This window comes from Heteronotia binoei, chromosome 2, assembly GCF_032191835.1.
Source record: "Heteronotia binoei isolate CCM8104 ecotype False Entrance Well chromosome 2, APGP_CSIRO_Hbin_v1, whole genome shotgun sequence".
Classification (NCBI taxonomy): Eukaryota; Metazoa; Chordata; class Lepidosauria; order Squamata; family Gekkonidae; genus Heteronotia; species Heteronotia binoei.
In genome coordinates this window covers 55,774,817-55,796,334 of record NC_083224.1, presented here as the reverse complement: position 1 = coordinate 55,796,334, position 21,518 = coordinate 55,774,817, and the positions used below count along the sequence as shown (strand labels likewise).

Genomic DNA, 21,518 nt, shown 5'->3' with positions numbered 1-21,518 from the left:
TACAGCAGATGCTTCTCTGGCAGAAAGTATTGCACGAGAACTGGCCATCACCCAGCATAAGACCTTTATGCTAATCACGAAGTGTTTGGGAGACAACTGTGAGATACACAATACACCTGTCTCTTAGCACATGGTGGCTGGAATGCTGTCCTTGGAAGCATAAACCAATCTTGCATGTACTTCTACCAACAGCCTTTTTATATCTGCCAAAATAGTCAACTCTATTTAACACAGTTAAGCTAAACAAGGTGACTTCACTCATCCAAGAGAGTAGAGCAGGGGTGGCCAACGGTAGCCCTCCAGATGTTTTCTACCTACAACTCTCATCAGCCCCAGCCAGCATGGCCAATGGCTGGGGCTGATTGGAGTTGTAGGCAAAAAACATCTGGAGAGCTACCATTGGCCACTCCTGCAGTAGAGGATGAGAACTGCCAATATTAATAAAATATTAACTGGATGTAGCCCTAGAACATAGACAATCTGTAGCAATTTACCAGGAAGCTGGAGGCAAAAGCACATTTGTAAAATACACTGTGCTTACCATACTACACATGCCACAGTTTAACAACTGGTACTGGGACCAGAATATGTATTTGATTTAACCCTTCAAAAAAGCTCTTTCTACCCCAATGGGACACACCACAGAAGACGTGTGGCAACAGGAGGGGGAGCTGTGGAAAGATGGCTGCCAGTTTGTAAAATTAGGCAGGGTGCTTTGCCTTCCTCCTGGTGCAGGAACTTAAAGCCTGGTTGTGTCTGGGACATACGACAAAGGCAGGAGACACAGGTTTCCTAGCCCCTGGCTCACATCCTATGGCCTGATGGACTAACTAGGTGAGATTAGCCCAACCCAGGGGTTTTTGTGTACTTCATGCTTTTTAAATGTGTTTCTTTACCACGCAACTTTGTTGTTTAAATTTGTTTAAATTGCATTAGTCATTTTTGCAAACCACTTTGGGGCCCCCAATGAAGAAAAAAGCAGGAATAGCAATATCTGAAACAGATAAAATGCTAAAGGAGATGGAGTTGCTGGCGTACATTTTCTAAGCAGGTGCTGTCTTTGTCCTTGTTGAGGTAATGCTGTTGCCAGAAACGCAGAAGACTGTGGAAGTTGTTCAGGATGAAGCCGGGGTATTTCTCCAAGTACTCCATCTCTTGCAGCTTACGCAGATAGAAGGGGAGCTTGTCTTTCCTTCGGGCCAGCATTAAAATAACTAAACTTGTGTTCAAACAGCTAACATTTTCCTAAAACAAATAAACACAAATAAAGGTTATAGGAACTAAGCACCCCAAAACCCCATTTATGAAGCTTGAGCCCAAAGGGAAACACACTGGTCATGTTAGATGTCAACACTTCCATGGTAACTCAGCATCAACTTTTACCTGTGTGAGTGTCTGTACGTGAATGATATTAATGAGCCGAAAAAGGAAGGACATTCTCATGTTTATCTGTGACATGTATGAGAGTAGGCGGCACTCAGACAAGACTTCTGCAACTGCAGAGAAAACAAACCGGTAGTTAAGATTTTAAAAACGTGAGAAAATCAAACCATGTCATCACATTAGGAAAGTCAGATGTCATTGCTAGTTGCTCCAGTCCACAATGTAGTTAATATATAGACAGGGCAGAGAAAAAGTTTGTAACTGAAAGCTGAGGGATTTTTCAAAATTAGTGGTTTGTGAACGTCAGAGAAAACCCTTCTGAAAGCAACTCATTCAACAGTAATATGGTGCTCAACCACTGAGCATATGATTGCTGCTGGAAATCCCTCTGAAATGGCTGAGTGGGCAGATGCTGGCTTCCTCCCTATCTTTAGACATACTCACTGAAAGCCATTTCAATATGCAAAGAACTCAATCTCATGTGTGACAGCAGGAACAGGCAACCTACTCGCCACTTTCAAGGAGTCAAAACACTCAGTGATTTCAGAATGATTTTCAGCAGATGTCACATGCTGCAGGACTGCCATCTGAATAGGCCATAGACACATTGTTTAAACCATAACTTGGCTCCAAACAAATGAGCAACTTATTACCTTTAATGTCTGACTGGCTCTCAAACCGGTCCAGAGACAAAGTAATACAACGGACCAGCATGTTGGAATCAACTAGTGAACTGTTGATCTGGTGCAAAAATATCTGAAACTTGAAAAGAAAGAAACCATGGAGCAATTACGTTCTGTCCAGTGTACAAGACTAAGATTTAATTTGAAGCTGGGGCTTCAGTTTTACCTTTTCCTCTGTATTGATGTACTTGTTGAATCTCTTGAAAGCATCTATGTTGAATTTCATTAGTTCTCCCAAAAGGTCAAAGTAACTCTGAAGGACATCTCGTGATTTGCACTCACTGTCAACTATGCAATACAGAATATGCTGAAAAGGGGAACAAAAATTACCATAAGTTCAAAACAAAGTAATGCTTTCAGAGGTAACCTTCCTTTTTTTTAAACGAGTCACCAGTAAAGTGACTGATTTCTTAACCTAGTTCAAGTGTGCTATAATTTGACAGAGGATTAATCTAACATATCACAAGTGTGGAATCAGAACTGTGAAGTCACAGTAAAGCGACTTTCAAAAGTTCAGATAAATCCAAAAATTCTCCATCCCTTACTGTAGTAGTGACCAACTCATATCAAAAGTCCAACTTACAAGCAGCTTCTGGGCATAAAATTAGGTTTTGCAAAGCTGATTTCACATAAACTTGTGCTAAAAACAAGCATTACCTCTAGGAGCCCTCTTTTTAACAGGAACATCTGATCTGCATAGGAAGTAGCACCTCGCAAGAAACTCTCAACTGCCCTTGCTTGCCAAAACCTGGGGCATAGAATAGAACGAAAAACTTAATAAGCAAGGAATTTCTGGATACTTCCAAATTTTAAAAAATACCCTGAGCAACCATTATTCCCTCTAAGTGTTGTGAGCAGAAATTCTACCCTGTGAGCAAAAAAAAAAGCTGGTAGCATTAAAACTGTAAACAAGTCTCCATTTGACTATCGCATAAATTAGTTTTTCAGAAGATTATTTCCATACCCATGTAAAAATCTCAAAATAAATTATTTAAAGTAATATTTAAAATATATTTTAAGAATAATTTAAGCATTATTAAAAACCAGAATCAAGTCAAATTTCCCAAACTCCTTTCCATTACATTGGTAGACCTGGCTTCTGGAGAACAGGTTTACCGACCTCAGTCCTCCAAATTCATACAACTGCCCTGTGCTGAGCCTTAGGAAACATACCAGCACTGGGGGTGGGAAGTGGGAACTCTTGCAGTCTACTTGGTTTTTGTTTGTTGTGAAATATGACAAGCAGCATTACAGGTCAAGTATAACCGAGGAGGAACAATCTTGACTAACCTAATAAATAGGAAGTTGCTTAAATGTTATCAATCTGCCCAAACTACTTATTTATTCAAATATTTATATCCCTCTTTTCCCTTCAAGGTAGCTTACAAATCATACTGAAAAGCATAATAGGATGTGCAGAAATGTTCGGGATTTTTTCTGGCTCCGTTGTAGCCTATGGCAGCCATTGTAGTCAATGGATCCATAGGCTATAAGGGAGAACTGATCTGAGGGTATCTGGGGCTCTGTTTTTTTGAGGTAGAGGCACCAAATTTGCAGCACAGCTGCTAGTGCCTCTCCTCAAAAACATCCCCAAGTTTCAAAAAGATTGGACTAGAGGATCCAATTCTACAGGCCTCAAAATGAGGTGCCCCCATCCACTGGAGGTTGTAACTAGTGAGTAGAAACCTTGTGAGCAGCCTGCTGAAACTTTGTTCACCAACGCCTCCTAGTGCAGCTTAGATGGAACTATGTGAGCAATCATGCACATATAAGTCAGAACAGACTAGATCTAGACTCTCTTTTATGAAGTTCTGGCAACACAAGGAGAATATCTGGATTCTAGTCCTTGCAAAGTAGGTTTCTTATGGAGACAAAACTACTTTAATAGCAAAAAGGAAGGAGAGAAACACTGAAGTCTCGCTTCCATTTGTTTCTGTGTTTTTCTCAATTTTGGATATAATTAAACAAATGAAGCTGTCTAATAGCAGGTAGTGAAACTGAGCTCTTACGATCAAGTTCTCCTACAATAGCATGTAACAAGATTAGAACTCACCTGAATGAGGATTCTGCTGGTTCCTTCTTCATTACCTGCAGCAGTCTGGTGAGCAACCCTCTTTTTCCATCACAGACTAAACTTCTAAAACATGGAGGATAGTTACAATGGGTAACTAATTGTTGGGAGAGGCTACAACATAAAAGTCTCCCCACACAAATTTCCCACAGATTTACTGTTTGGTTCTACAGAACAATGAGCAAACAGAAGGAGCATGTCAACATATCTCATGAGGTTATCAACCACTCTGGTCAAAACCCATACAGTCATCACGCTAGTATTTGGTAGATGCTGTAACTCCCCTGTGGACAAACGCCATCTTAGTTGGGAGGGAACATGAAACTGCTAAGCAGGCTTTGGCCTAGCCTCCCTCCAACCCCCCCTCCCTTCCAGAGCTAAACCAGCAACTCTAGGGGGAAAGCCTCCTAGAGCGGCAGGAAGTTCTTTTGTCCTTTGCATTTGAGTTAACCAGGAAGAAAGGCAGTCTGCAGCTGGCCTTCAAAGGAAGAGGTTGTGAGTTTGTGGGCTCCTGACTGTGGGAGAGGACTACTCAGGATGAGAAGGACCCCAGGCAGTCAGACCACGTAAGTCAACCACAAGGCAGGGCACGTTTAGACTAGGGACAGTAGGATGCGTTTATAACCACCTTTTCTTTGTCATGCTGCTTGCTGTGCTGTGTTAACCTTTTACATGCAACTGTTTTTGTTTTGTTCTTCTTTTCTTTTAATTAAATATTTTTACTGTTTTGAATGCTGGCAGTCAAATTCTGTACCACATAGATCCCCAACCGTTTTAGACCACGCTGCTTTAAGAAGGGGGCCCCGGGGAAGGGGGAAGGCATGCAGTTGGATAAGGTGCCAATCCTCCAGGGGTTCCCCAAAGAAGTGCTGAGGTCTCTGTGATACCCAAGTACAGGGTGGCAGAGGACCTTGAGGCCTGGCCTCATAGCTGGAGAGGGGGATTGGGAGTCCTGTTCCTCTCAATCTGAACCCCTAGACTGAGCAGGTGGTGGCAGCGAGCCCAAGTGGCCGGAGGAGAAATAGCTCCCTCCAGGAGTTGGCGACTCAATAGGGAGTTGACGGGACCGGGTCTGAAGGCAGAATCGGGCCGGTTCCGTCACATCCCCTATTATATATTTTTCCACTGCAATTCTAAAAGTTGCTTTAACAGGATGCACACAATTACATGAACAGGAATAAAGTTATAAGTGCATTTACTGCTTTAAGTTTCTTTTTAAAAATGTTACTGAAATGATTTCACATTTCTTACATCTATGTAAGTATCAGCTCTCAGGCAGTTTCACTAAAGGGTAAGGGGTTTGCCAATAGATGGCATCTCAGCTTTCTTTTCCTGCTTCTAAACTTTGGTTCAGGCTGTGCTGCGGCATGCTTCTGTGTTTTAACAGAGTTTGGGAAAACACTACAAAGCTGACCTTGTGGTACTTAGATAACACCCCAGCTGCAGAGAGGAGTTGAGAGCCTAGCACCAATTAATTAGCCACATTCCATCCAATTAAGGTTCATAATTTGCGCTTAGTGGAAAGGGGCCAAGACTAGCCACAGATAGGTTTCATTTCCTTTCAGATCACCGCTTAGGTCATTTGCCTGTTAACTAGCCATTACATCACTACCCAGGGATCCTATTGGTCTTTCAGGCCAGAGACCACGCGGGACCCTTGGCCATAAAGAAGTTTAGTTTTAGCTTATTGTTGGCTGATGGTGACTGCTTGACACCTCAACATGCAGTCACGATAAGCTCACTGCAGCCATCTTGAAATGCTTGCTTGTGCTGACTTTGCTGATTCTGGAAAGAGACATATTGGATTGCTGAGGCCCTTCAGCTTGGATTGGGTAAGATCTTGTGACCTGTAACCAATGTTTACTATTCTAGCCAGTGCCTTAATATTTTAGCTTTCTTGTTTTTGTATCACAGTCTCTGGTTCTTTTTGAAATATTATTGCACCCTAAATTATTTTATTTTATTTTGTGGTTATTTGTCTTCAATTGGTTTCAATCTAAATCCAGCGTCTTACACTGAGTGACCACCTACCAGGCAAACTGCTACCTTGCAGGGCTGACTTTCTTGTTTAGTCCCGGAAAGCTTGCCCTTTGCCTTCTAATTGTTGAGACAGTCTAAATAGCTGGTGGCGGCTACCAAGTCGGTGTGTGAGGAGTCACACCCCAGGGTTTTGTAATTTTGTGTCCTGAAGCCCTTAAAGCAAAGATCCTTGGCTCTGAACTGGATTAGGAATCTCTGAAAGGATCTAACCCCTTTCTCATCATCATCATCTACACTTACCCTCAACCCCACAGTGACTAAGACTGAAAATATCTCCATTGTATAACAGCTTCACAGTTTCTATCACAAAAGAGACAGGGAGGAGAACTCAGAAGAGGATGGGTCAAGGAATGCAAACAGAGTCTCCACATGTAGCTAGTACACAATTATTGTCACTAGGACAGCTCCCTAATAGCTTTGCTACTTCAAAACATTATCTAAGTTCCTAGAGAGATTCTTGCAGCTCATCAGTATAATTCGTGCAAATGGCAATTTCAAGGAGAAAAACTTTACCGGTCTGTGTTGACAACTGCATCTACTTCAGGGATATTAGCTTTGAGGGAGATTGCACTCAGTTCATTAAGCTCCTGGCTGTTTAAAAGCAGATACTTGTTCCTAGTACAAAAAACAAAACAGACAAGCTGAGCACATCTATTTGATTTAATGCAAAATGTATGTACCTTTACAGCCAAGCATCCTCCCATCTCCCAACACAGGTTAAACAGTATGCACAACAGGAACACCAAGGAGATAGGAAACAGGCTTCTGCAAATCTGTAGGAAATCTGATGTCTGCAGAAAAATAAAAGTGTTTAAAGAGAATTGTGGAGGTACAATTAAAGCAAAAATGGAAAATGTAGTATCTGTAAGAAAACATGCTGGCAACAGATACTAGAAGCAACAGTGAAGGGAAGGTTAGAGGTCCTTTGCCTGCATGCCACCACTTCCATGCTCTTTGCTGCACTGGCAAACAGAGAACACCAGGGCTGGTGAGTGAAAAGTCAAGGCAGGGGATAGGATTTTCCTTTCTAGTCTTCACATCCTCTCCCCTTTGTCTGTTCCCTATTTTCAAACATGTAGGACTTGCAACGTTGATTGCTGTGGGCTCTGAAAACTCAGGACTCAAAAGGGAAGGCTAGTCACTGCTGAAGATGATCCCTAGTAAACCATGTAAAATTGTTCTCCAATGGTTAAGAGGATTCTTTGCAATTTGCTGGTCTCTGCTTGAATGCATACAATAACTCTACTGGAGCTGTATCTATCTCCCAGTTATTTCAAGCAAACAGCAGAAAGATAACAAGGAACTGAGTCATACAAGCCCCAAAGCCCTAGTCTGCTGAAGATACTGGAAACTGTTCATTGCTGAAAACAGGAGCAGTGACTGTGTATGGTCAGCTTCCACTAGTGGAACTCACACTGTAGTAACAGAAGTGGTTATTTAAAAAGTCACACTAGAGTACACAGTTTAAAAAAATCTCATTGTATCTAAACAGATATATTAACTTGTGTAAAGTGCAGAGCCAAGACCATCAATGAACAGGACAGAGAGAAACTTTGGGGAATGAAAAAGAGACAGGGTCAATCACACACAGGGTTGGAGTCCTACTCAAGCAATAACACAAACATGGGGAGGAGAAGGGGAAGCAGCAGCATGAACGGACATTCTGGCTGATGGAGCATTAAACAAAGTACTCAACATTTATTAAATACATTTATGGTTCATTTGGGATGCATTTATATAATGCCATTTGATTGCATCAAATGCTTAGTAATATTGCTTATTAGGATCACGGTGTATGCAGTGCTCCCACTTATACAGCAATCCTTGTGTGAATGGAGCTGTGGCAAGTTGTAGATTTACTCTGCATACATTGCATATGGCAGATGCCACTGTGTATAGTTATGGGTATTTCCTGATCTTTTGACTTGCTCCATAACAGAGTAACATTTAGGACTAACGAAAGGCAACTGCCTCACAGACGCTTGTCTGTGCCCCACTTAAAGCAAGAGTACAACATTTATTGCAAATATCTTCCATACTCACTCATGATGATCACTAAAACTTTGAAGTAGCCGCAGAAACTGAATTTTCAAGGTAATATCCTGCAAGAGAAAGGTTTGTTATTTCTTTTAGAAGTAACATTAGAGGGCATTAGTATTATACAGTGGAGGGGAAGGAGCAAGTCTTTTAAAAGACAGCAAAAGCATTTAGGCAAAATGAGATTGCTAGCAGCAGTCAGAATAAACCATTGGGACCTCAAAACACCTGGACAGGATAGTTTTTAAGCAATGTACACCTGGTCTAGGAATCAATGGTCTCCTGCTCATTTCAAATCAACAAGTCTTATACTAAAGCCATAAGGGTACTCACCGGGCTACAGTCGCAGTTTTGACTATGTCCATGTAGAACAAGGGCTGATGCTGAATGTTTCCGCCAGATCAATTTGTCAAACAAATTATTAAGGCCAGGGATCAATTTATATTCTGCAATCATTTTGTGAACCTAGAGAAACAAAATATTGAGCCAGTGTTAATCAGTCACTGGAATAGAATCATCTGGCACACTTACTGGCATTTGAATTTCTCAGACATTGTTGTGCAGATAAATCAGCAGTGCTTAATGCAAGTCTGATACTGACCCTGTTAAAATTTAGGTCATCAAGTTTCATTAGACAGTAAATTATTCAAACTTTGTTCAGTTATTACAAGGCCACAGTGATTTATTTAAGATATTTACATCTTAGACAATATCTACTCTTCTGTAATCTTCAGGAAATGAACAGGAATAATACAAATGCCCTGTATTGTATTTACCTGTGCTTGAGCAGGTTGCACTCTTAACTTCCAGGGCAATATTTTCTAGTTATCAAATTTAGGTGTTCAAATGCAAAGTTTTCAAGTGTGGGTCAACCCCATATATTTCATCCTGGACAGCAGTGTTTATGTCCAAACTTAACCAGTTGGGGATAGAGGTTGATGATTTTTTTACTTCTGATGAGTCATATATCTTCAGATGTATTAAACTGAGACTGTGGGAGTTGGAGGTAATGAAACTACGGCCAACAGACCTTTATATTTGCTCCCCAGCTTCCTTAGGCCTTTATGCTTTCTGCGGCAAAATGCCCCGTTATCTATCTGACTTAACCATTCCAAATCATCGCAGGGCATTTATGTTGGCTAGACTAAATGCGTTTCCCTCCAAAGTTTTACAAGGGAGATATTATCGAGTGGCTTTAGGGAACAGACTCTGTTCCTGTGAAGTGAATATTCCCAACTCAATTCAGCATATATTGCTTGATTGTTCCTTTTATCATAATCTCCTTAAAGATATATTTTGTAAGCTTTCTTTCTCCCCAGATTTGTCTATTCTGCCACCCTGTTATTATTTATTGAATGATACTGAAGGGGAGGTTAGCAAGGCTGTGGCAAACTTTTTGGCTGACATCCTTAAATTTAAATCTGACCATGCATGAATGCATCTGTAAGCTGGTTTCATTTTGATTTTATCTCCAATGTTTAAATTTTAATATCCTGTGTATTTTTATTTGCAATTGTTATGCCATTAAAGGTTTGGTATGGTATGGTGTGGGTCAACCAATTCTGAGATGGCTTTTCACACCTATACAGGCAGGAATACAATATGGCATGGATTTTCCTGGCTAACCACCAAGCTGAACAGCATCTTCTATCAGGAGGCATAGCAACAGTCAAATCCTTTTGGTGACATCAAAAGCTATCAAGGTAGGTCTGACAATGGAACACTTACAAATCCCAAATTTTATTACTGGGTCTCGGTCTCATCACAGAATTTCCTGTTTGGAGGTGGCAGTTGTAGCTTAGAAACTTATATTTCACCTCCCTGCAAACTCTTTTCTCTATACTTTTATTTTTTGGGCCCTTGGGAACACTTGGTCTTCTAGTCCTCAATGAGGGCAATACTTGCACCTTGGACAACATCTGGCATTATGAGAGAATTATTGCTTCAAGGACCCACACAGTAGGTTTGATAAAAACAACTAAGAAACAGGTTTATTTCAGTGGTATGTTTGGCTTGTTTTGTTTTTCTTTTTCTCTGGCCCTCTCTACATCACCAAGTTACTGGAGAAATGGGGCCTGAGAAAGCATAACAGTTGTAATGCAGGTTTCTTGTTTCACTGATTCAAAGGGACAGCATGGAACAGAAAGGATTTTAACTGTTTCTGACAGGAACAGCACTCCAAACTCTACTCAGCTTCAAAATACATGAAGTCCCCCAATGGTCTCTCTGCCCAACCAGCAGATCTCCAAACTCTTGTCCTACCAAAATCCAACAGCCCTCATTTCTGTCACTTGGCCAGCAGTTAAACTGCCAAGTTAGTTCTTTAAAAAACCAACAAAACCAAAAACCTTTTCAATATTCCAGTTCACCATTTGAATGTGATAGGCTGAGGATTCTGGAGGGTGGAACTTGAAAACATGTCACAGATGTCTATACAAAAAGTAAATGAAAACTAACATCTCATCAGCTCAATGCAGCACTTAAACAGCAGCTGCACACACTTGGCTCTTCCCACACAGCCTTGCAGACATGCGTCTGGAGACTATTACTTGCTTGAGCAACCAGCTAAATACTAGATTACACAAAGATTGCATTTTTGTGTGTGTGAGTGTGAGTGAGAGAGAGCAAGGATATTTAGAGGGACTGGGGGTGATGGTTTAAACTGCTTCTGCCTACTTTATCTAGTTTTCCACTTGTAAAGTACCTGGCATGGAAGTTATATTCTAATTTAAATTCATTACACCAAGAACTGAAAGTTTTCCAACCATCCATTCAACCAGGCACATAAATCAAATAGCATGACTTAAGAGTTCTTCAGAAGTTTGTACTACAGAGATAAAAGCTGAATGTGGTTCTTAATTTTAATAACATAAAAAAACCGGATTAGTAGTGGCCACAGTTTAAAAAATAATTTGCATTTCTTAAAAGGTCTTCACAATCAATGCAATCAATGTACAGCAGCCAAGAAGGTCTGAGCGCCTGCTCCGGCTGCAACGCCACTGAGGATGTTCTCCGCAGCTGAGAACGAAACGTCTGGAAGGAAAACTTTCTCCAGTAGAACACGGCACTTGATCCCGAAAGATTCTACAAACCCTAATGATGTTACCAGCCGTGAAAACCTGAAATCTTTGATAATCTTCAATCAATTTGGAAAACTGCTAATTCAATACATTCCACACAATGCACACAGAACCTCACCTGATTCCTTTGCCTGCCCATTAAAAGCACACAGAGAACATACAACACTTCCAGCTTGTACATGATCTCATGCATAATCTTCATGGATTGGGGAAGCTGATTCCTTGTTGAGGTGTTTGCAAATCCACTCTCATCTGAAGATTCTAAGAGAGATAAATTTGAGCTTGGAAGTCTTCGTAGTGGGATCAATAATAACAGTCAACACGTGTAAAAAAAAAAAATCACCCCATCCAAAGGGGGCAATACAATCACAAGGATCCTCTTTGCAACACTATCCCAGTTTTCCTAGGGACTGCTGGTTTATGCTTCCATTTTAGAACTAAAATGAAAATAATGCACAGGAAGGCCCTACCAGATTAATCTAACATTCCTCCTACCTGAAAACATGAACATTGTAAGTGTAGTAAGAAGTTGATTGGCAAACATCTCTATCAAGCAATGTAAGAGCTACAGCCATTTTCTTTAAATTATGTGTTATACTTACAGAGAGTCATGGCCAGTTGTGTGTGGTACAGAAATGAGTAACAGATACAAAGAAAGACAGATAGGGGTCTCTCACAGTACAATGTACATTACAAAGGTATGCACCTACTATACATTGTGTGAGCTGACCCAGGGAAGTGAACAGTATTGAGTTCCCAGAACAAACATCAACAACCATAATTACTGAATGGTAATGTTAAAGAAGGAGCCCCGTGGCACAGAGTGGTAAAGTTGCAGTACTGCAGTCCAAGCTCTGCTCACAACCTGAGTTCGATCCCGGCAGAAGCTGGGTTCAGGTAGCCAGCTCAGGGTTTACTCAGCCTTCCATCCTTCCAAGGTTGGTAAAATGAGTACCCATCTTGCTGGGGGTAAAGTGTAGATGAGGGAATCAGCCGACTCAAGGTTTACTCAGCCTTCCATCCTTCTGAAGTCAGTAAAATGAGTACCCAGCTTGCTTGGGGTAAAGTGTAGATGACTGGGGAAGGCAATGGCAAACCACCCTGTAAAAGTCTGCCATGAAAATGTCCTGATGTGACATCACCCCATGGGTCAGTAATGACCCGGTGCTTGCACAGAGGACCACCTTTACCTTTAAGCTTCTTTAATAGTACAGAGATGTTGTCGTCACCTCAGTTAGTATAATTTCATTAAAAGATTATGCTGAAAATTGGTTGCAGTCCACATGACCAATATCTACAGGTGATAATGCTAACTAAGGTTCAAAACAGGTACCTGTGCTGCTTTGCTCCGTCTCCTCATCCGCCACACGCATTAGCGCATCAAGCACAAGTGCATTGTCTAGCCAAGTGTACCACTCCTCCAGCTCCTGAAGAAAGCTAGAATTCCCTGTTGTTTCTGATACTTTTCTTGTTGCTAGTTTACATAATCGCTCAATGAAGCCTGGTATATCAAGAAGTGTAGCTACAAAACCAAAACGAGACAATTACATCAAAATATTAAATTAGTATTTTTAGTAGATCATTGGAAAGCAAGGTGCATGGGGAATTCCAAATAGATTTCAGCTGCTGGTTCTGCCCTCAGTTTACCAGAGCCATCTTTTCCCCCAACCACAATATTTCTGAACATCTTTAAACCTGACTGCTACACATGTTCTCCTCTCATTCTATCCAGCTTTTGAGAGCCCTTGCTTGAAACTATTCAGGAGTAGAATGCTGTACCTTGATTCATTTCTGCTCGAGAAGGTCCCAAGTTCTTTTTCTGCTGAGCATTTTTTGCCAATAGTGTATGTTTGTCATCACTGCCTGTGTCAAGCTCTGAAATTGTAACTGCAAGGATCCTGCAGAAATTGGCAAGTTGCTGTTGATCAAAACTAGAGACTAGGCTGGAGAGATTTGGAATATCCTCTAACTGAATCATTTCCTTAAAAAAAGAGATATAAATCAGTATGTTGATTGGTAATGAACAAATACTTTTAATCACAGATGTAGCATAACTTAAATTCTTTCTATCTACATATTTAAAAAGGCAGTAACCTCTACATTTATCAATCAGTGAACATATTAAGAGTTCAGAAAAAAATATTTCCCCTAGACTAATTAATATATTTTGCACACTACCACATGGGCTTGTACATATGTTTAAATAGGAAATGTAAAAAAAAATATGGCTTTAAAAACAGCATATACCACTAGTAATAGGAAGGAATTTCCCCTTCCTTAAAAGCTTTGTTTTTCTTTTGTTTCCTTGATGTTCCTGAACTGGGAAACAGGATATTTAATGTGTTCCACTGATGTAACCTGAGTGTTAAGTAAATTCATTTTCAAGAGAAAGTTTCACTTCAGGTTCAAGATAAAAATGAATAGGAGGTCAGAAAGAACATTTTCAAGTAAGACAGGCTTATGCTTGTTAGGGCTGAATTGCTTTTCTGCACCATGGCACCTTTTAATTTTGGGGGGTTTTGCATGTAGCGCACACTATAACCTAAATAAATAACTTACTGGTACATAGCAGTGCCTGCCTCTGTGATTACAAGGTGAACCAAGGAGGCTTGTCAATCACCAGTTAGAAGGCACCTTTCAAGCCTATAATTACACCATTATCTTCCCAAACTGCACAAGAGATGAACTACACAAAAACGTACAAATAGAATATGCATTCTTACTCAAGGTATTATTACAGTGACTTATCAGAATGCAGTTCCAGCTTCCAGCAGTCATTTAAAGACTTTGAAAGATTATCAGAAGCCTGGGAGCATTGACAAACCTTTTTCACACCCAGGATATCTTCAATAAGGGTGGCTGTTTGCAGGAATGTCTTTTTGTTTGTCATCAATGTAAACAAGAACAGCACAAAATCATTTCTTTCTGCCAATCGCTTAGTGACGCCTTCAGTCTGCAAGGAGGAGAGGAGGGCATATACAAATGAGAAAAAGCTGAGACTGCAAGACAAGTTAACTTATGAATTAGTTATGAACGCTTAATTATCTATTGGCCATGTTCCAAGAGTAGCTCAAGATACTCTGGGCTGTTTTTTTCTTACAGTGGTCTGTGGTATATTCCCCAGCGGTTCTTGAGATTAAGTACTCCATATAATGCAATTTCCCCCTAAATTTCAGTCTCTCCCACAAAAAAACTCAGAAAACCACCAAAGGTTTTTTTTTCTGATGGCTTAAGAATTTCTAAAATTCTCTCTCTTTACCCCATGAGGGAGGATGACTCTCAGAATACAAGCCCACCCCTCAAGATCCTCTTCTCCAGGAAGCTCTCAGGGGCTTCAGCAGACTGATTACTTCTCCTTTCCCTTTTACTGACACTCAAACACTCTCAATGGTTCTTTCCCTTCTAGAACATTTTCAGACTTCAGGTTAATTGTTTTTCTGTGTACTTGAGGAACCCAGAGTAGGTCAAGACTGCTACCCTGCTGGTGAGTGGTTCAACACTTTACTATTTAATGCAGTGATCAAATCAAAGTCACCCTTGCCCACAGCGGAGGGGAGTGAGTATTATACTCGTAAGGCCTGCCTAATACCGTCCAGTGCATCCCTTCAAAAGCAAGCATAGCTACATTACGGGAATTTATATTCAGAAGCTTTGCAAACAGCCTCCCATGCAGCAGCCATATATGGCAACCACAGAATAAAAGCCAGACTACACATTACGCCCACCACATGACAGCAGCAGAGCTCTGCCTGTTAAGAATTCCACTGGCTCCCCTAAGCATCTTTAGGTATCATGTGGGCCACCTTTCTTCAGCTATCGTTTATCTATGGCTTGCCCTTTGCTTACAGCTAACTTCCAGGAGCCAAAAGGAAAAGAGATAAGCGTAGATAAACTGCAGACAGAGAAAGGGAGTTGGCTAACAGCCTTCCCCCCCGCTGCAAAATCCTTCATCTCTCTTTGACAAAAATTGAACAGGCATCAAAATTCCCCAGGAAGTAGAGCTTGATTGCTATCATGCATAAGGTGCAGTCATATTATAATAAATACATAGTGGTGTGGTAGAAGCAAATAGGTTTTTAGTAAAATCTCATCTAGTCAGAATATTGTATTCAATAGTTTTCAGAACTGAAAAAGGAACCATGCAACCCAACAATAATCTAGTCAGTACATTGTACCTGAAGAAGTGTGCATGCCCACAAAAGCTTATACCCAGAATTAAACTTTGTTGGCCTTAAAGGTGCCATTGGATTAACTACACATAATTCTGTGATAGGCAGAAAATACCAGATTTGCTGTTTAGGCTTTGATTATTGTGCAGTATTGCACACAAACTCAAAATTGTTTCATCATTAAATGTAACTGGAAAAAAACAGTCCTAAGCAAGTATAATATACAAAAACCAAAATGTATAACTATTTCAAATGTATCAGTTCCAACAATGCAAAACATCGAATCCTAGGGAATTCCTTGGATTTTGTTTCCTTAACTACATAGCTGAACAGGGAACAAATATATCAAATGCCTACAGAAAACTACTGCTCCACTAAGTACTTAACTGCTTAAGCAATAATTAGTAAGAAAATGGTCATAACAGGTTATTTATTTATTTATTTTATGATTTATATCCCGCCCTTCCCAGCGAGTGGCTCAGGACGGCTTACAACATGTTTTATATTTTTATAAACATGTTTATATTTTAAACAAAATATAAACAAGCAGTGATAGATTTGGTGACTTACAATGTGCAAAATGCAATAAAATGTGCAAAATGCAATAAAAGCTTTATTACCAGGAATATTAAACATTCAACTTATTTTAGTCTTTAAGCTTAAGAGTATTTTTAGCCTCAGGCAAAATAAATTTAGCTCCACAGTAAAATAAAAATATTTCCCAGAACACAGAATATTACTTACACATATACAAGTGTTGTACAATATGCTTAAACAATCCTTGATAAGATCATCACTTACTGCAAAAGAAAATACCAGTTAGGACTCCTGAACTAGCACCATGTCTGAATACACGATTCCACTTAACATAATACATGCAAGCATTCCCTGTTGTTAAATTGCCACAGCTTGAAGTTAATGGCATAACCATATCTTAATACCGAACAAGCTTCATAAGAATAATGTCAGTTATTAGGGCAAAATAGAATCAAGGTTAAATGGTAAATATAAGCATTATCATTCAAGGCATTTGTATTTTAATTGCTTATGCAATCTGGCCCACAGCTGATAGATAGAACAGTATTCATTCTGTGATACCCCCTAATGTGACACTTCTCTTCTAAAATTAACTCCAAACATGGAAACAATAAAAATATGAATAAATGTTCACATGAATCTGCCTTATATTGTATTAGACCCCTCATCCATCAAAATCAGCATTGTATCAGACTGGCAACTACTCCCCAGGGTCTCAGGTTGAGGTCTTTCACATCAGCTACTGCCAGATCCTTCAACTGGAGATGCCGGGGATTGAACCTGCGACCTTCTGCATGAGCAACAACCCCTCCCCCAAAAGTTAGCTCAACTATCCAAGAAGGGTACTGTTTTATTCAACAAAATAGAGAAAATGCTTATTAAATTTGCAGATGATACTAAATTGGGAAGTGTCACAAATACAGTAGAAGACAGACAGGATACAGGATGATCCTGACAGACCAGAAAACTGGGCTAAGACTAATAAAATGAATTTTAACAGGGATAAATGTAAAGTTCTGCATTTAGGTAGGAAAAATCCAATGCATCATTATAGGATCAGGAAGCCTTATCTTGGCAGTAGTATGTATGAAAAGGATCTAGGGGTCTTAGTGGACCATACATTGAACAAGAGTCAACAGTGTGATGTGGTGTGAGGCAAATTCAATTTTGGGCTATATCAACAGAAGTATAGTGTCCAGATCACATGACAATGATGGTAACAATGATGGTATCGCTTTACTCTGCTCTGGTTAGACCTCACCTAGAGTTCTGTGTTCAGCTTTGGGCACCACAATTTAAGAAGGATATAGATAAGCTGGAATGTGTCCAGAGGAGGGCAATGAAGATGGTGAGGGGTCTGAAGACCACGTCCTATGAGGAAAGGTTGAAGGAGCTGGGTATGTTTAGCCTGGAGAGGAGGCAGCTGAGCGGTGATACGAACACTACCTTCAAATACTTGAAGGACTGTCATATAGTGGATGGTGCAGAATTGTTTTCTGTGGCCCCAGAAATAGGCTGAAATTGATTCAAAAGAGTTTTTTGCTAAACATTAGGAAGAACCTACTGACAGTTAGAGCGGTTCCTCAGTAGAACAGGCTACCTCAGGAGGTGGTAGGCTCTCCTTCCTTAGAGGTTTTTAAACAGAGGCTAGATGGCCATCTGAAAGCCATGCTGATTCTGTGAATTAGGCAGATCATGAGAAGGAGGTCAGGAAGGGTCTGAGTGGGGGAGGTATTTGTGAAGTTCCTGCATTGTGCAGGGGGTTGGACTAGATGACCCTAGAGGTCCCTTCCAACTCTATGATTCTATGAAGAAATTAATAGCCTAATTATTTTTCATTTATTTTCTAAGGCCTGCAAAAAAATGTTGCTTTCAATTTAGATTTCATCCTCTAGGATGCTATGAACATTTTAAAAATCAAGTCACTGATGAATTTTCACATACGCTCAAGGATGTGCAAAGTCTAAAGTGTTATCTACACCTGATATTCAAATAGCCACCCATGGCCCTCATCAGCAGAGGACTAAATCCATGGATTGGGGCCACATAGATACCAAACACATTTGGAGGACTTCTCCAGGTATGCAGGAAAATTTGAAATGTTTTAAGGAATACACAGGGGGCATAAATTCTCCCCATAACAATAAAACAAAGTGTTCTCTACACAAGCACAGCGAATGCACCCACCTCTGGGTGGCATGGTAGACCAGGAGCTGCACTGGCCTGGTGGCAGTATGGCAACCTGACACCTGTGTGGTGCTCAACACCACACCAGCCCAGGAGCTGTGCTGAGGCCAAAAGGGGAGCCACTGGCAGCTTGGGAGCCACAATAGCCTCCTCGCTCTCTACAGCTTGCCTGAAGCTAGGTGAGCTGCAAAGAGAGGTGTAGGGGGAATCTCTTCTGGTTTGCCTGGAGCTACTCTGAGCAAGCCAGAAGAGACTCCTTCCCACCGCCTGTGGCAGCTTTGGGCAGTACAATCTTCCCCCTTCCCCAGTAAACTACAGAAAGCCGGTGGCTCCACACTGGGCTCAGAGAGAGAACGAGTCTTGTGGGCCCCCGTTTGTTATCAACTAGTTTCCATCTCAAAACAAAAGACTACAAGAACTTGAAAAACTTTGAAAAGAAGCAGATTTACTTACTTTTCTGTTTCTTCTTCTGTGTAATAAGTGTTGGCCTCATGAGTATTTCTACTAGAAGCTGTAAATATTAGAGATATGCCTGAATAAACTTGGTATAACTATAATGCTACAGTAATGTCAATTACTTTGCTGAATTTTTTAAGCAAATGGCTAAAAGAAACAAACTACCTAGTTCTGTACTGCACAAAACACCTATATATCATTTTCTTTTACAGTGCTTTTCAATGAGGCATTAAATAATATTTCAATAGGAAACTTATATACAGGAGAGTTCTGAGAGACTCCTACAGGAGAGTTCTGATTTTTTTTTATTCCCAGCAACAGCCCAGCAAACAGATATTTAGAGATTAAAAATTCACTGAAGTGACAATAATGCCACCTTGAATATACATGCTACTGATCTTTATGTTAGAAGGCAAAGATACAGAAATGCATTGGGCATACAAATACCGAAAAACTTCTACTAAATTAATGTCTCTGTAAGTATACTCCCTCCTTCACTATTGCTGAGTCTTCAGGACACAAAACAATGGGGTAGGAACTGGAGAGAAAAGCACACTATTGTAGGAGAAAACAGTGTAATACAGAAATACATTCCACAATGCAAGCTGGGTTGCAACAGCAGAATAAGCAGTCTGCTCGGACAACTAGAACTAAGCTACTAGGCACATTTTGCCCTTAAATACCTGTGCCATACTCATTGACTCCACACCTGTGCCATACTCATTGGCATGAAGATTCCAAGTGTCAGAGCTAGAAGCAGAACAACTCTTTCTTCCTTCAGTAGAACATGGCATCCAATACAACACCTGCCTACAATTGTACAGTAAGACACAGGACTGGACACTGAAGCTCCTGACCAGTAATTTGGATAGTACTTGCTCTGGCTTTTATCATAAAATTTTCAAAAATATCTGTGTACAGAAGCTGGAAACAGTGCCAGTTTACAAGGGGAGGGAATATTTTAACTGTTGAGTGAGATCTGGACTGAACATTTGTCCCACCTTTTTTCAGAAATTTAAAGCCTGAGAATGGCCAGAAACAGCACAGGTCTTTGGCACATGCTGAAAGTCAAGAGTCAAAGGACTCATGGTTCTTAGCCTGTGCTCACAACTGTGGCCCTGTGTGAGATGTGGTGGCTAAGTCAGCACCAGCCCAGGAAAACTGGCCTTTCACCTGCTTCAAGGGTTAGAAGGGACCTGCTAGGTTGTATAGAGGTGCTGAAATAATATTTTGATTTATATATTTCATTTTGTAAGATGTTTTGAGTCCCCAGAAGAGAAAAATTAGGTAAAATAAGTAAATAAACTAAAATATACTATGTGCTAATTAAAGCACAACCTGTGTTGCCACTAAGTTCTGATTAAGACAGCATTTTAATCAAATCACTATTCAGAGTCTGAATGTGATACCATATGTCGATTATACAGGCAAAACTCTATACAATTTTGTAGTGAATTTGAAAGATGACTTGAATGATTTTGCTTATATTAGGAAGCTTTGTGTTTTAACCTGAAATGATTAAACCAGGGATGGGTAACCTCCCGAGGGCCGTATGCGGCCCTTGAGTTCACTTGGTGTGGCCCTTGGGGATTGCTGGGCCAAACTGAGCCATGTGGCAGCCTCTCTGGGGCCTAGCTGGCCAGCGAAGATTGTGGGGCCCAGCCATGCTGTGCAGCACCCTCCCCAGGCCCAGGCAGGGATCACAGGGCCCAGATGTACTGTGTGGCAGCCTCCCTGGGGCCTGGCCGGCCGGCCAGAATTGCTGCAGGGCCTGGAAAAGTTACTGTCACAGTTCAGTCTGCATGTGATTATCCCAGATGATGTGGCCTAATATGCTAATGAGTGTGGGACCTAATATGCCAATATTAGGGGATGTGGTCTAATATGCTACTGAGTTCCTGCTGGGCTTTTTCTACAAAAAGGCCCTGGACCTATGCATTTGCCTAGGGCGGCGGGCTGTGTGTGTGTGCACGTGCCAGATTAGGCTCTCCCCACATGACTTCAAATAGAAAAACAATTAGGGTTTGTAGAATCTTTTGGGCTCAAGTGCCGTGTTCTACTGGAGAAAGTTTTCCTTCCAGACGTTTCGTTCTCAGCTGCGGAGAACATCCTCAGTGGCGTTGCAGCCGGAGCAGGCGCTCTGACCTTCTTGGCTGCTGTGCATTGAGTGTCCACTGAGGATGTTCTCCGCAGCTGAGAACGAAACATCTGGAAGGAAAACTTTCTCCAGTAGAACACGGCACTTGAGCCCGAAAGATTCTACAAACCCTAATGATGTTACCAGCCGTGAAAACCTGAAATCTTTGAGAAAAACAATTATTTGCATTAATTTTGCTGGCCTGAATCATTCTCCCTCGGTGAAGCAGTTTTTAAAGTTGATAATTTTTTATGGCCCATGAATAAATATCCATATGGCCCTTGGCAGAAAAAAGGTTCCCCACTCCTGGATTAAACTAAGTTTAAGCTATTACAGTTCAAACCAAAATATGATCTCATTTAAATAAAATAGATGATGATATTCTAAATTTATCCTGGAAGATAAGGAAAGCAGAGCTGGCATCAACATACCCTGAGGAAGGGCACTGGCCAGGGCCCAGAACTTCTTGCAGGCTCATTGCTGCTGACCTCCACCCACACACCTCCCCTGAACCCCAACTGCCCAAGGTCATTAAAAGAATGGCATGTGGATGGTCACAATGGTGGCACTCCTGATGCCAGTGTCAGGTGGTGCAGGCAACTGAGCCTGGGCAGTGGAAGGACTTGCAAGAAGTAGAAGGATACATGGGGGGCATGCAAGTGAAAATGGAAAGGAGGCCACCAAAATCTGGACCCAGCCCTGGCAAACAGCTTTCCAAACCTTAAAATGTGACCCTGT

The 21,518-nt window shown here is 41.0% G+C and overlaps 1 protein-coding gene across 1 annotated transcript in view; it reads right to left on the bottom strand.

Moving 5' to 3' along the window:
* Positions 1–21,518, bottom strand: part of TRPC4AP (transient receptor potential cation channel subfamily C member 4 associated protein) — a 41,137-nt gene that overhangs the window by 3,967 nt on the left and 15,652 nt on the right. Inside the window, exons 4-18 of the mRNA XM_060231011.1 lie at positions 18,641–18,698; positions 16,208–16,263; positions 14,119–14,247; positions 13,074–13,275; positions 12,628–12,816; positions 11,413–11,555; positions 8,548–8,679; positions 8,221–8,279; positions 6,691–6,792; positions 4,120–4,203; positions 2,724–2,814; positions 2,233–2,373; positions 2,037–2,145; positions 1,384–1,496; positions 1,039–1,245 (exon numbers count right to left, since the gene is read on the bottom strand). Coding sequence (XP_060086994.1) covers positions 1,039–1,245; positions 1,384–1,496; positions 2,037–2,145; positions 2,233–2,373; positions 2,724–2,814; positions 4,120–4,203; positions 6,691–6,792; positions 8,221–8,279; positions 8,548–8,679; positions 11,413–11,555; positions 12,628–12,816; positions 13,074–13,275; positions 14,119–14,247; positions 16,208–16,263; positions 18,641–18,698 — 1,815 coding nt within the window. The remainder of the gene's footprint in view (positions 1–1,038; positions 1,246–1,383; positions 1,497–2,036; positions 2,146–2,232; positions 2,374–2,723; positions 2,815–4,119; positions 4,204–6,690; positions 6,793–8,220; positions 8,280–8,547; positions 8,680–11,412; positions 11,556–12,627; positions 12,817–13,073; positions 13,276–14,118; positions 14,248–16,207; positions 16,264–18,640; positions 18,699–21,518) is intronic.